Source organism: Hesperophylax consimilis, chromosome 26, assembly GCF_061612785.1.
Source record: "Hesperophylax consimilis isolate HC1 chromosome 26, BYU_Hcon_1.0, whole genome shotgun sequence".
NCBI classification, from domain to species: Eukaryota; Metazoa; Arthropoda; class Insecta; order Trichoptera; family Limnephilidae; genus Hesperophylax; species Hesperophylax consimilis.
In genome coordinates this window covers 14,242,348-14,259,391 of record NC_142861.1, presented here as the reverse complement: position 1 = coordinate 14,259,391, position 17,044 = coordinate 14,242,348, and the positions used below count along the sequence as shown (strand labels likewise).

Genomic DNA, 17,044 nt, shown 5'->3' with positions numbered 1-17,044 from the left:
GACGTTTTCTTTAAATGCAATTCTAGTTCTCTCAGATAACAACGAAAACATCCTTAATTTTAAGGTTAAGGATGCTATACCGCAGTGAAAGCTTCTTCCAGTTGAAATTTTACAAGTGAATTAAATAAATAGGCTTATTCGATGGTAATAATGATCATTATCATGCCTCACACGAGAAATCCCGATAAGATGTCTTGTTAAGTCGATGGCAATAATCTCATTTCAAGTCCTGCTCATTTGCATCATAAATCTCTCTGGCCTTATTCAATCATCTCGCATGGCAAAACTGCATTAGCGACCCTTCCTTGCAGCATCATTAATCTTGCTCATGGTGCTTGCATCATCATTGCAGTCCTGCTAAACTGTCCATTTATTACAAGCTCATTAATCAGCCTGGGGCAGAATCTCTCTGACTTTCTGCTATCCTAGTTCGTTTAATGTGGTTTTGAGTAGGCTTGAACTTCTTCCTGGGGCCATACAGATAATAATTGGCAATAATGAAATGGTCTGAAATCATCATCGGCTGTTCCTAGTGTTCAATCAGGATTGTCTCTCGTGCTTGAAGAAAGCATTGTGCATCAAATTAAACCTAAATATAGACAAATGCCAACCGACCAGTTTCCACAGATCAAAAACCTCCTTATTATTTGGACTACTCGATATATTATTCTTAAACGAGTCTACGAATTCAACGCTCTTGGCGTTATCTTTGACTGCAATTTGCACTTCTTGAATCATATTAGAACTATTAATTAAAGATCGGACTGCCCTGACACTATTAATTAGTTGTCATTACATGTACCTCCGAAGCATACTGGATGGAACAATAACGTTGTGTTTAATTCTGTCATGGAGAAGATTCATAGACTTGGATGTCGCTGATATTATCGTTTTGAATTTGATGCATTTAGAACCGAATTAATTCAGCATATTTTAGTAAATGTAAATAACGCGTTATCTTAATCTATGCACATGCTTAAGCAGCTTAAGTATTCAGAATATATTTTGAAATCTTTTTTATTTATGTTATAATATTGTTTTTTTAAATTTATTTTACTGTTGTTAACTTTAATTTAATTTGTAATCTTATTGTAACAGCCCAATAGGGCGTTAATAAATAAATCTCTGTGTGCCTTTCTTCCTTCCAACTGTTTTTTTGTTAGTAACCTCTAACCAGAGGAGCGATTCCGGTTTTAATTAAGGCGATGCCATACGTAGTAATGCAAAATCATGTGTTTTTAAATACTGCGAGTAAAATACATCTTGGCCTTTGAAATAATCGAGTAGTTTTTAGATAAGTCTTTTTATAAGCCCAGAAAAAAATAATGTACAGGCCTATGAAAACTGCTTTACAGTTCAAAATCTCCTACTTACGAACCCATTTTCGGTTATGATTTTATTGTATAATGTGGCAAATTAAGTTGTTTATAAAATGATCGAAAAAAAATATTTATGCCTAAACATCCACAAAATAAAATAAAAGGCACTTTTTGGCCATGTTTTTTTCTTGCATAAATCAAAACAGGCGGATGGTGTTAAGCGGGAATTTAAACCTTATCGCCATCTACGTTAGGGTTGTTACTGATAGCGGCTCAATTTAAAATATTACATGAAGTAGTGCATCGCCTTAACCCCTATGAGCCCAATAACCCCTTTTATAATATCTCAAAGCCAAACGTAATATTTAAAATTAAACTTGAAATAATAATTTTTTTACTATTGAATTTTCATGGACAGAAACAATATGTGGTCAAAGCTTCTAAAATCTAGCTCTCACAGTCCTCCACACTGCGTATTGCAGTGCACCTCAGGGTAGTCATAATTTCACTGGACTGCAAATGTAGCCAGCTGCACAATATGGGTTAAGAATAATGAATTGTCGAGTAAAAATACAGTATTTGAAGACAGAATTTTAAGCATTAAAGTAATTATTTGATCTGTGATATTTACCTCCTCTGGGAGAATGTGGGGAGCAGCTCAAGGACATGAGCACCAAAGCTGCGTTGCACTCGTCCATGTCTTTCATATCACTGTCCCCTGAGCTGGATGGTCGGCGCTTCCGCGGGCTGTAACAATTTTGAAAAACATTATTAAACAAAACAAACGGAGACAGAGATTTGCTATATTTAAAATGCGTGTTTGTGCCTCCCACATTACGGTTATATTATTGACCGCTGTCAGTCAGTCTTTATTCTTGAACTGCAGTGCGGGCTTTGACAGTTTACGGTTTAGGTAATATGATTAACTACTCGGTCAGTACCAATATAGTAGCCGGAAAATCGGGGATTTTATGAGGCACAGTGAATTGATAAAACAAGTTTAAGAGATTAGTCATCCTCGCCGTGATTATGTCATTGGGTGTCTTGAAGTTTGTATTCTATGTATAAGAACTAATGTAATATAAGAAATGTATAGAAATATACCTTATCATCATAGACATATGAATATTAGTAGACCTGCCCTAAGTGATTAAAAGCGTATTATCCCCACTCCCCATACCGGTTCCATTGGAGCCGGCTGTGCTCGCGTATGGCCTCAAGTGAAATTTGAAAACGTGACGTTATCATTCTTGTGCGAACTATGGTCGAGGCATCATAGGTTCATTTTACGAAATAACACGGCAAAATGTTGACTTGTACCATGAAAACTTGTAAAAATAGATGTGAAAAAGAGAATAAACCCAATTGTCGTATTACATTCCATATATAAGCATTATTTTACTTTATTTTAAGCATATTCACATCGTATAATATGAATCAGTTGTTACTATCACATCGAGAAACGTCTGGACGCGAAACACAAAGCTGGTTGGTTGCTGGGAAGTAAATTATGAACATTTATAAAAGTGTCTTAACTAAATACTTAAACGAAATATTCGACTCTGAAAGTAGAACCGAATTTTTTTGCCGAATTTGGACTTCGCAAATTTGTTCATAACGTGGCGAGTAATTTGCGCTCCCATGTAAAAATGTCTATTCATTCAAAAGCAGATTTTACTTTTAAGAAGTAAATGGTGATATTATAATGCGAGATGCCTATTTACTGTCAGATTGATTTATTGACGAATCACAGTCAGCTTCACTCCCTTCGTTCTTCAACAGTTGATTTTACCCCTCGCCATTATCTTCTCGTCTATTAATTCCTATGTCTGTGCTTATCATCTATTTTTATTAATAATATATAATTTTAAAATATATGTTTTTTGTTTCAACCTTCCTCCGAGTGGCCCTTAACTGCTGTGAACTTTTAAAATGCCTTTTAAAACTTAAAAAAATTGTTTGACGGAGAATTGATGAATGAACCGCGCAACCACTTAAGCCCAATCCTAATTGGATGGTACCGAAACTTATTTCATTTGTTAAATTTGCTGTAAATGTTAATGATGTCATCCAATTTCAGAGAAATTTGTGTGCGTGAGTGACACCAAAAGTAGATAGAATACATTGTCATCGACAACAAGTCTTGCCAAGTTTTAGCTCTATCGAATGTCGGGAATTGGGTTAATTTCTACTTCCAAGATTCCATTTCATTCATTCACTCTAGAAAACAAAATCGAAATTCAAATATATGTTTTTAAAAAATATATAGTAAATCTCTTTGAATGAGAAATGGGCCATAGACAAGATATGAAAAAGTAACTTTAAAAAGGGTTCCATGATAACTCAACACAGTGACAATTCAACACACTTTTAAAAAGTGATAAAAAATCATTAGAAACGATGAAACAATTTTTTTTAACCTAACCTAACCTAACCTACTTAACCCAGTTAAGAAAAGTTTTTGTTTCATCACTTTCCATGACTTTATATAACTTTTTAAAGATGTGATGAAATATCATTGTGATGATTTATCCGATCACCAGCTCGTACACACGTCATCAACGATCGTCCTTTTTCTTCTCACACGTCTTGTATTAGAATGAAAAAGACAGAAGATACTAAAATGAAGTGGTCATGTACGACCTCTTTCTGTATAATAATATTTGTGTTATGATATGTTTAGAATTTGGTAAGTTAGTAGTTTCCAGAAATAATATTTTCAAGTTTTCCAAACGACTTCGATGTATCGATTGACGACTTTACGAATAACAGGATGAAGGCAACCATAATATTTTCCAAGATATTGTTTTTGTTTTGTAATTTTGTGGAGTACTTAAAAAGGATCTCTTTCACGTGTCAGAATTATTACTCAATAAAATATATTTTTATGTCTTCAGATAACGTTTATTCCCACGAGAAAAAAGTGTGATAATACCTCGTGTTTTATAAAAAAAAACGTTCATGCAAAAATGTATATAATAACATAACAACAAATGAACATCAACAATCAATACACGTGCTTGGTATATTTATCTGCGAACGTATAGTCAAGGATAAATCCAATCAAAAATGTAAACAACAAATTTAATAATTTCTTAAAAAATGAGAATTTTTTACACACCCAGCTTCGTTTAATTTTATTCAAAGACCAGTATTTATTTAAAAATAATGTTTTAAAAAAAATATATTAATTTTAAACCGGCTAAAACGATGAGTGGCGGGGTGAAATTTGGCATCAGATGACGTCATATAAACACATCAGGCGTCAGTTTGTTGTTGTCAATCTCTCTGTACAAAAGTGTCACGGACGGTTCTTATGACGTCAGAACTAGTTCGGAAGGTTTAGATAAGTTGATACATAATTTAATAATTTTTCAAGATCGAAATATTAATTGCATTAATAACCACACGCAGTAACACTGCGGAGTCTCTATCTGCTTCAGAATCGTAGTTTGTTGTTGTATTTTAATATATTTAAGTCGTAATATTTCACAATGAAATTCCTTATTATTCCCAAGGGGATGCGTAATTTCCATTCAAGATTATCTATTTTCTCCTACTCAATTACGACATAAATAAACACCTACGTCGCCATCTTCTAGGTAAAGATGTGACGTCATACGGATCCACAACAAACTTGAACAAAACGTAAACAAAAAGAACGGGTTGATAACAACTTTTTACGCATCATTTTTTCTCGAGACCTTGTTCGGACGGAATGAAAAAAAATCGCCATGGTCGCGGGAATGAGTAATAAAAAACACAACAGTAATATCCCAAAATTTTCGGTTTCTTGAAACTGATTAGTACTTTTGCACGCTTCGCATAATGTATTAGTTTTTTAAAACAGCTGTCACATAAATTGGTATTTGCGTATCTCGCACACATAATAATTTATACTACTATCGCTGAGATATTATATTCATTGTTTTGACAAAAGCAAACTCGTGCCTCAGCTCGGTGATATTAATTTTAATTAAATAACTACAACAGATCCACAGAAAGTTAATATTATATGTACAGGGTTTTCCAATAAGAGGTGTTATTTGATATTCAATCGTAAAAGATCAATGGTTTCGTTGCTTGTGTGGTACGTAGCGTTGTCTTGTTGAAAGTAAACGTTGTCCAGATCAATACAATCCCATTCCGGCCAATTTCAATGCGTTGTTGAAGCGTGTATCGTTCCATTTTTATTAATGGCGTAGTTTCTACTTGTCAAATGTCAAAAAATGACAGCTTCAAAAGTAACATCTACCGAAATAGCGGGCTATTCAAAATAACACCTCTTATTGGAAAACCTGTAGAAATTACAGAATTAGAACAAAATCTAAAAAAAAGAATTTCGTGACATTGTTTTGCGAGCATGTCGTTACTCGATAAAACCACGCAAAAAATGCAGTTTTATTTTCATCCGTTTAAAAACGGGATTGCAAGCTATTTTCTGATAAACTTTAAATAAATTCAAGTAAATTCCTTACATATCGGAACATTTGTTCATACGCCTGCATTTCCCTTGATAATATACAGGGTGTATCGGCACTAACCCGACAAACTTTAACCAGCTATTCCTTAGCACATTTGGAGTAAAAAATGTTATGGGCACTTTGCTGTCCGGTAGCATTTTTTTTTCAATTAAAAACAAAAAAACTAAAAATTTCCACACTACATCACTGTCATTGGCATTGCTTTTCGTGTTCAACAGCTGTTATAAGCAAGTATGTCGAAAAGCGTCTTCGCTCTTTCGCACATACTAAATAATAATAGTTAAAAATGAGACGAATGGTGCCGTGCCATTTCGTTGTGATTGTAAAAGTGCGCCAATATAGGTACACACGTGCATTATTCAACGGAATTCGAATAAAATATTGCCAGATGGGTTTTCAAACTTTGACAAAGGATAAAACAGTGGTGACATGTGGTGAAAATATGAATAATAAATTTTTTATTAAAAAAAAACGTTACCGGACAGCAAAGTGCACATAAGATTTTTTATTCCAAATATGCTAAGGAATAGATGGTTAAAGTTTGTCGGGTACGTGCCGATACACCCTGTATAATGACGAAATGCGGGAATATTATGATTTTTATGAACACTTGTTCCGACATCCTGATAAAACGTTATATTAATTCAGAAATTAATAAATTGACAATATTTTTTATCAGTAAGTTTCTCCGTGTTCTTTATGCATTGATTATTTTAATTAGTTCATTTACAAATTTGTTTAGACTTACGATACTTAACTTCGATTTTAAACATTAGAGCTTGGTTGCGGTTGGAAATGCTACAGTGACTAGTGCCTCTATCGGCTTCATGCGTAGAGCCGGTTGAGCGACATTGCTTTAGCCTAGAAAGCCCTTGAACTTTGAGATAAGACAACGAACGTAACAAAGAAAAATTACTAAAAGCTGTGCAGAATAAACACGATAATAAAATCGTCAATTTTATCATAATACTGTCTCAAACGAAACAATGTTGTTTGTACAACCAATTGAATATATTAACCTAACCTAACCAAACACAAAGCTAACATAATTTAAAATAACCATGACCAAACGGAAGGTAAGGTAACATAACCTAACCTAACCATAACCTAATTTAATCTAACGGTCTTGCGGAGAGTTTATAACGAATTTATTAGCAGTATACCAGGTAAATATACAGAAACTAGGGATAGGGTTGATACGCACTTCTAATAAATATAACACTGCGTATAAGTTAGATAACAATGAGAAGCGAGTAAGTACTTCAGTTTCCGTAAATTAAAAATAACGCATTTTAGTATCTATTTCATTTAAAAAAAAACTTATTATTTGGCGTATTTTCTTCACGCCATGTTGTAACATTTTTTTTCCCTTAATTAAACTCAAACTAAGAACATAAGAACTTATTTTAGCATCAGAGGTTTATATTTTGGGTTAAATAATAGAACAAAAAACTAACATTAAAACTTCAATAACAATGGCCGCCAACTGAAAAATCGATTTTAATTTACTCAAAACAACTATTAAAATTCAGTATTTTCCATTTATGGAAACTGAAATACTTACTTGGCATTATTTTCTTACTACTAAAAAGAAGTTATGTGAGAGAGAGAGTGCGTATTAAGCGTGTCCATATTTTATGTATATATACAGTATACCTAATACCTATATTACGTTCGGATGTACTTTGATTTTCTAAGGCGTGCGATTGACCTAATTTTGAGAAATATTCGGATCCAAGATGGTTTAGTAATTTGGTCCAATGATGCTTATTTTTATAACAGCGGGCTATCAGGGAAAATGCTTGCCCACACCGGCCGGCGAAACGCTGCGCTGTGTAAACAAAGTATATATAACTATGTAGTTCGACAATGCTATATTAACGCGTAATTCAATAATTTAGAACAAAGTATTATCATGTTCAGTGGCTACATACCATGCCTATTTATATGTGAGGAAAATCCAAGGAGTTAACTTTCGAATTCCGCACTTTTCAGCGCACGGTGGAAAATAGAAACGCCCACACGAAATATTGAAAGAAACCCCAATTTATATTGGAAGCTGTAGAGAAATCTTAAATAATTCTACGAGAAGAGAATCGAATCTCTTTGCTTCTGAATCGTAAATTTGATTGATAACAGTAGATACGGTGTAATATTATTATAATAAGCAATATAACCGGACAAGTTATGAGATCATCAGAGTACTGAAGGTACTCTTTGTTTTCAATATATTGCCATTTAAAAAATAACAATTCTATTATAAATATTTTTCAACATACATGTTCCTGAAGGACGCAATCGTGATTGTGGAGTAAACGTAATTTGAAAATGAATTCACAGACACTAACTTCACAGCTCTAGAGTTTTTCTTCAAAACACTCCCAAAGTTCTTGAACAAATATTCACTGTACAACAATGTTTTTTAGTTTATCTCGTAAAATGCAAGAAAAGTCTTCTAAAAACACAAGTAATTATTTTTATACTACAATCAAACAAGTCCTTTATTAACCGGCACTAATTGTTTACACGTATAGGTCTTTGTCCAACACGAAAATAAAACGCGTTAAAATTAGCACTGATATTTTCTCATCGAAAATTCACTCAATTTTAAATGTCGAAGTTTCAGTGAAAGTCATAGAAGCGGGTAAATAGTCAATAATTGTCACTTTAGCATTGAATAAGTTGAAATTCGCGCGAACAGCCTTCGTATAATGCGGCCTTGCCGAAAGCGAATCCCTCACTGAACATGAGCGGTAGAGCCGGGCTGAATGTTGTTGTGTACGGGGACTGACTGTACGGAGCGCGCCGTTATACCGGCGTTGAACGTTGTGGCGCGCGGCGTCGGGTACCGGCAGCGATGACGTTGTATTCGCAATATTACACGTGTCGAGTATTCTTTATCTGGTTTCTCGGCAATGGACGATAAATACGCCGGCAAATAACATGATTTACGTCCGACGCGGGCCGATGTTCATTGCTGCACATGTTATTGCGACGTTCGCCGGCGAGTACATCGTTTATGTCAATAGAGCGCTGTTCGTATTGGACTTCTTTTAGAGTGATGCTAAAATTGCTAACGTAGATATTACCGAGCGGATTTTGCCTCCGTAAATGTTGATATTTTAGATCGAAATTCTTTTAAGGCGGAACAAAAATTGAGTAGTAAGTACTCGAATAGAATCAGATTTTTTCCTCCGTGGATATAAAAGGTCTTGAGCCTAAGTTAATTGAAAGTTTCTGATCTAGTATGCAACAATGCAACCGACTTCAATTTCATAGAGTACCATTTACATTAGGAATTTTTAGAGCGATGAAAAATTCGCAGTAAGGAATCTGAAAAGAGTTTACAACAGCCTTCACCTCCGTGGATATTAAAAACTCGAGATGCTAAGTTACTTAGTTACAGGCCAAATATAGACAGCCACTATTCATATTTAATCAATACTCAACGGTAGAAAGTGACAACAACTCCGGTGGCAGTGGACAGTTCATTGAAAAGTCAATAAATCAATGAATAATATGTCACGTGCGCTGCAGATTTCAAACTGATAAGTGACACTTGTTCGCAGGGCTTCCAAAGGAATACCCAGGAGCTAACTTCGGGATACGAGCGCAGTCGGACCTTTTACGCCCGATGTGAACAGAGCTTTAATACGTTACACGAGCGGGGAGTTACGTAAATAATATGTTCGCAAATTACCGCGTTTTCACGTGTACGTTGACTCCCGAAGAAAATTGTCCACTACACAAATTTATACACAATCATAAGGTGGCTGGGAAATTATTACGAGACGTAAAAAAATCACTTTCAGACTGATGGTGATTGCAATCATCGCGATTGCTGATTATAGTGAGGATTGGGTTTCCAGATACAAATCAGTTTGCGCACTTTCTCTTTGGTTACTTACGTTAAAGAAATAATGATTCAGAAGGAGAAGTCATTTTGATTGCCTAATTAATTTCAGCGTTTGAACGAGTAAACATATACGTTTTTTAACCCCTTACTGATTGGGGATGCCATAGTATAATAACTGGCAGGCAGTTGGGACTCTTGTGCACTGTTCACATAACCAGAGTATTCGATACTCTCAGTATGCCCTGGTGAAAGATCACCATTAAGAAATGAAACGTTGCTTTAGATCTGAAAATCAAGTTAATTACCAACCTTCCTCTTCCCATATCCTCCCTCTTCCCATCCTTCCTCCAAACTCCCACTTCCTGTAGTCTCACAACATACACCAATTGGATCGTTTCTAATTAAAACACTAACTGGTGATCCTCATAGTGATTTAAATATGTAATTTGTTTTTCAAGTGCTAAGAACTAAATACTTAGATTTTTGGTAGAAAGCAGTCACATTGTGCTTTTGAGATATTAATGAAATAAAACAATAATAACTTTGTTTGTAACCTCGAAATTATTTAAATTTTTAAGTCATTACTGTTTTATTACATAAATACTTACTATTGCTATAATAAATTAACCTTATGTACACTGCATATTTGCGCATCGGACAAGCTTTGGACCCGATAAGCATTCCACTAACTCTCTGACAGAGATTCACCTTGACTATATTCAGCCTTCAAAAGTGCAGCTTAAAACGAAGATAAACAACTCTAACAAGCAAGTCGGTGTCACCTTGATATTTCGCTAATGCTTTTAGTTATTGAGATTCCATTTCCTCAATTATTGCTAAACATCCACTTTGACATGCATCTCAAGAAAAAGATATGAGATTGCAAACAGCGCGAGATTAATAATTATGTATGAATTAGTGGCCAAGTCTTAGGGTTAACCGCGACGATCGTTATAATCTACGAATTCATAGACGGCGTTAATTTATTTATTTTATTAAAATACGCTTTTTACAATATTAATACAAATTATTTGTTTGCACCAGTACATAGGCAATATGAATATGATAAGAAAGGGATACAAATACAATATAGGATTGAATCATCGGTACGATATTGTATTTGTATGCCTTTCTCGAAAGAATTGAGTCTTTAAACGAACAAAACTATTTATTCATATTGCTTATGTACGGGCGCAAACAAATAATTTGTCTTAATATTGTAAAGCAATAAATACCTTTCAAAAAGCGTATTTTAATAAAAAAATATTAATGAACGCCATCTATGAATACGTAGATTTCAACAAGCGTCCAACAATTCAAAACAATAGTTAAAAGGTACGGAATTTTTTTTTTTTAATTTAGGATTTTTACCCCCTGTTCTACGGCATCTTTCCAATTACGGAGGGTATTATATTAATTTTAATTAAATGGAAAAAAAAATTAAATTAAATGGATGTTTAGAGTCGAGTTCAGACTTAGAAGAGATAAAATGTTCAATGGAAGATGAAATCCACAAGAGAATTTTTGTTTAGAGAGGGACAACCAAAAAAAAGGTGATCTTAAGTTCCCACTTCTACAGGACAGAAAGTACTCTTTGAGAAGTTATGCTCGTGCATTTTAAAAAGATGAGAAGGAACGGAATAATCTTCAATTCTCATTCGAAGTGCTGAAAGTAAATAATTTAAATGAAAGCCATGACAAAGTTATTAAAACTGTTAATTTTTATGGATAAAAAAATATTGCTACCTTTTCTTTTAATTATTATTTAAATTTCAATACTTATTTATTGAACACTTGAAAAGTACATCCTTAACCGATATGTACAAAATGACTTATTGTCCTATCTTTGACAGTAAAAAGATGTTTCACAGCTTCATAGCTCATGATGGAAATGGTTACGAAATAAGTTGTGATAGTCGACTTAGAAATTCCAGCCGAAAAACTTAAATACAAATGTATTTATTGTTATTAAGTTTAATTTGTAGAACTCCATTTTATTTTTTTTATTTTTTATATATACAATAATATTATTATTGGGTTTATAAAAACAGTTTATTTTTAAACAAGTTCTGCTGTGTAATTATTATTACGCGTGACAGCTGTTTCGCCCTCTGAAGGCATTATCAAACTGTTTGATAATGCCTTCAGAGGGCGAAACAGCTGTCACGCGTAATAATAATTACACAGCAGAACTTGTTTAAAAATAAACTGTTTTTATAAACCCAATAATAATATTATTGTATATATAAAAAATAAAAAAAAATAAATACAAATGGACTGAAAATATAGAAAATTTTGGATTAGGTAAATACACATATTCTTACAAAGATTACAAATTGCATGTTGTTCACCTATCCCATGTTGATATCTATTGCTATTCTACATCTAATGCGCACACGATTCAAAATAATGTTTAGATTACTGCAACAGACACCTGTTATTAAATAATAAGATGGAAAACGAAGTCATCGGTTTACCAGTTGGAAAGCTATCGTTAAATAGGATTGCAATAAATACGAGATATTAGCAATTGCGAAATATATATCAAATAATACCTGTATTTGCTTCGTCGCAATGGACATACTATGTTATCAGTTAGTAGTATGAATAACTCCTAATTATTAAAAAAATCATGTCGTATAACTTTAAAAAACGTAACTTCACTTAAATTTAGATTGTAGTATAACAAAATATACCTTCATTGTATTGACATTATTTTTAAACACCGCTGTGTTGGTAATTAAAAAGATTAATGTAAAATTATCCCAAAAGATCAAAGCTATTTAAAGCACTTAGCGTGAAATAGGAGTGAAAGCTGTGGTGTACCACGAGGCTCCATTATTAGGCCTTTATTATTCTTGATTTATATTTCAAAAAAGGTTTCATACACGTCAATTTACGCATTACGCTTTATAAACATAAAATTATTGTTATGAATATTTTGGCAAACAACAATGTTATATAGCCTTATGAAGTAGGTAGTTATGGTAATGAATTTGCCATAATGCCCCGGGCACTTTAATTGGAAGCGTGTCAGTGTCCAGATTGAGTGACAATGTTTCCAATACGTTTTCGGTTGGCACCGATAGAAGCAAACTCAATTCTGGGCGGATTTCCGATTGGCCAATGGTATTTTGACGTGGCTATTGACAGGAGAGGACTAGAATGTAATAACAATATTTAAGCCATAAAAAATAGTAATAACCAGGCTTTGTCAGACTTAAGTAGAAGAAAAATATTTAAAAATAATAGTATGTCGTCTTAATGCTCTGTAGATTATCGTATATATTGTTTCGTTGACCTCGAGAAATCTCTAGAAATTTCCTGACACCAGAGTTCATTTTAAGAGAGAGTGTTAGTTCAGACCGTCAAATTTTCTGCTATGTATAGTTTATAAGAAAGAATCAATCAATCAATCAAGACGGAAGCAACACCAGAAAGGGAGATCGAGAGAGGTAAAAGTAGCGTTTTTCAGGTATCTGGGATTTCTAGACCAAAAGTGGCTGCCAAACTAAACAGCGGGGAGCACTTACGATTTGTACAGTTTCAGCTGTGGTCTACATAAGTTACCAAGCTAAAGGTACGAATGCAGTTCTGGCCTAACCTAAACAATTATAATTGGGTTCTGGTCTACAGTCTGTAGGGTGAATATTCCCTTAATTTATTTATTTATTAAACTTTTACATAACAATTATAAATTCAAATTAAAATAACGAAGTAACATAAATAAAAAAATATTTAAAAAATAAACCATAAAATACAATATAATTGGGAAGTTATTATTGCACTAACTTTATGGAACCCTTGACAATTAGATACGAGTTATAATAAATTAAAAATGTTGTGAATAAGTATTCGTAATATCTTTTCATATTCATGGTGTAAGCATATGTATACAAGTTGAATACTCGTTTTTTACATTATCTAAAAAGGTTATAAATGTGTCAAAATTTAAATCGAAAATATCAACGACATCTATTAGTTCATTGCCCAGTCTATGTTTCTCTTAAAATTGAACACGAAGTTATTGTTGCAATCAAAGTTATAGCGTCAGGGCAGTCAAATCTTGAATCAACAATTACATACAATCGAAAGGAGGCCAATCGTTTTTTAATAGCCAACCTCAGATAGAAGGGGCGCGAGAAGAATAAAAATATGTAATATTAATTTTCTCTGCTCAGTCACAGTCTGCTCCTGGATAGTCACATAGATTGAGAAGAAAACTTGTTTGCTTTTCTAAGGGGGTCACTGCGTTTACTAATGCCACTTTTAGACACCATTGTTTCACCCTGACACGACTATAACGACTGCCACCATTTAGGAACAATGTGCTTTTGATATCACAAAGATAGCACTGACAAATGTTGTAATAAAATAAAATCGAAAGGAAACTCTGCATATTTTGCCGACTAGCAACCGTAAGTCTGAGATTGTCAAACTGTGGTACGGGCGTGGAAAATAAAAGATAATAAATACATAATTAAAAATGGAACCTTGTCGTTTTAATTTGGGCGCATCATTTGGCTTCTTTACTTATTTCTGATGATATCTAAAACAGCGTCATAATAGATTATTATAGTTTCCTACAAGTAGGACCAACCCGCCAAAGGTTCTCCCGGTGGGGAGCATTATTTTGAACATTTTTTTTACAAATAAATACAAATTTTGGGTCAGTGAGGAGAGATTCAAAATGGAAATTAAATTGATTCTTGAAAGAGTTACGACTCATTCATTTGTTTTTTTTTTGTAATCATACATCTTTGCATCTTACGTATTTGTTTGTAATGTGTAAGGAAATTAAAGAGAACATAGTATTAAAAACAAAAGAGGGGAGGTTCCTAGGTCTAGGTAGGTACCCCGTTTGATCACAAAATACGATAAAGAGGACAGCTTATTTATTACAAACGCGTGAAGCCTGCATGATTATTTAAAATGACGAGCTCCATCAACCTAATAAAAACCCCACTAACAAATTAATCTCAGATTACCATATACAGGCGCTCAAAGGATACAAATTTTTCGTATCCAATGAGTACTTTTGGCGCTTGAGAAGTTAAATGGATTTTTTTTTAAATAATAAAAATTGAATTGAATTGAAAAAAAATAGGTAGGCGAAAATTATAACATTTATTAAAATCAACAATATCGGCCCCATTATGTCATCAGACCTTGAATGAGTGATCGCTTACACGGAGAAAACTTACTGATATGAAATATTGTTAATTTATAAAAATCTGGTCAAGGATCTGAAGGCCTATAACGAATGATTTGACAAATTTTATTATGAATTGGTCATGCAGTCACATTTTTAACAGTATCTTGATAAAAAGACGTACTCATTTTTCTCCGTGTATCTATCAGCCGCTATCAGCACAGTAAAAATGCCGGATTGTTCGTCATTCGTCGGTAAAATCCGGTTTTCAATGTTAAACTTGCGGTTTAGGACGACGCGCGACGGAGCGATTTAATAGCGATTATATTACGATTAATCGATATCGAGTTATCTTCTTCGTGACAGCATTATGCGTAATGTTAAACCGTTGATGGAGATAAGCATACATTAAAAAATATATCGCACATAACACTTAACCTTCTGAAACATCTGTAAATATGTAAATAAATACGATTTTTATTTTGTTAATACATTATTAATCAACGTATTAAGGACGGAATTTACGCGTGTTTGATAATGATAAGAGTTTGATAATGCCTTCAGAGGGCGAAACAGCTGTCACGCGTCATAATAATTACACAGCAGAACTTGTTTAAAAATAAACTGTTTTTATAAACCCAATAACAATATTATTGAATATATAAAAAATAAAAATTAAAATGGAGTTCTACAAATTAAACTTTAACAATAACTAATTTTAATATTTTTCATAGCATTTTTTGAACAATTAATAAAATTTCAATGTTGATTTGCATGAACTTGCAAAAAGATTATCTCATAACAACAGATTTGGAATTGTTGCAATTTAATATTGGACCGTCGATATTATATGACTCTAGTAGGAAGGGAACAGAGATAAAGAAGATAAAGGGTCGGTTAAGTTACGTTAGAATGCTGCCATTATAAGCAAAGTTTGATTCTGAATAACTATTTATTTAAACACATTCACTGGGCCTATCCCTATATAATCTTGGGGAATGAGATTATGTAAAAATTTCACAACACGCGACATCTCGAATTTTTCTTTAATTTCTCAAATATCGGTTTTTATCGGTATTTTTAAGCTCAACTACAGTTTTCACTTATTTTTTAGCTATTTCGAAAAAAATGGCACGATAAAAATTTGCTCAACAAAGCCGTATAATAACTGTAAAGGTTAAAATCGACCTAAAGAAATTTTATTATTTATATTTAATCATCTCGTTAGGCGCCATACAAATTGCACATAATGCTAATTGGACAGCTTGAGAAGTAGACTACATCGAGTAGGTAAGTACCTACTTATTAAAAGAAAAGATTTATGGTTTAATCAAGGTTTTATAGTGCAACTAGTTGTTATTACTACCCGAGTTTGAACTTTTTTTCTTTTGTAGTGAATGTGAAAAATATATTATGTAACACACAATAATATGGCGCGTAATTAAAATATATGTTTAAAAGATCCATAGCTCATGATAGAAATCATATAGCAAAGCTGAAATTTTTTGCATTGTTAATGGCCGAGAATTCCAGACAGAAAAAATCTGCGCAAATTTCAAAACGACAGAGATTATTGTCTATTATTTTTTATATGCGTTTATTTAAATTTCACTTTGGTTTTCAGTAATGAATCTTGGAAGCGGAAATTTATCCACTTCCCGACATCCGATCGTGCTGAAACTCAGCAGATAAGACTCGTTGTCAATGATAGTGCATTCAATCACACACACGCGGACATATGCACATTTCTCTGAAATTGGATGACATAACAGCAGTTAATATGCGCAATAAATTACGGGCTTATCCAATCGGGATTTGGGTCGGTTGGTAAAGTTGGTAAACTCCAGTTCCTGTGTAGGAAGGTTCAATCTTCGGTCAAACCATTTTTTTGTTGTTGTTTAAAGTTTTATAATTAAAGACATTTGAAAATAGATGTATTGGAGTAAAAAAACTTTCCTTTTTCGGGGGTTTGATTTTTTTCAAAAACCAATTGACTAAAATTTTGTACCTACCAAAACAATAATTGATGTCTACGTGCCTAGTAAAAATGTTATGAGTACTTATTATTTTTGTTATAGAATGATTTCATTTGACATATTGCCAATGTTAGGATTAAGTACTAAGGTTGTTTAAGGTTATCTCACAACATGGTACCTTGTACTGCAAGAGATAAAATTTATCATCATAATGAATATTGTGGTTATACGACTGTATAGTAAAATGAGGGAATAAC

At 33.2% G+C, this 17,044-nt stretch overlaps 1 protein-coding gene across 1 annotated transcript in view; it reads right to left on the bottom strand.

Moving 5' to 3' along the window:
* Positions 1-17,044, bottom strand: part of Glut4EF (Glucose transporter 4 enhancer factor) — a 363,979-nt gene that overhangs the window by 141,894 nt on the left and 205,041 nt on the right. Inside the window, exon 3 of the mRNA XM_089647158.1 lies at positions 1,951-2,066. Within this exon, the coding sequence (XP_089503284.1) occupies positions 1,951-2,066 (116 nt within the window). The remainder of the gene's footprint in view (positions 1-1,950; positions 2,067-17,044) is intronic.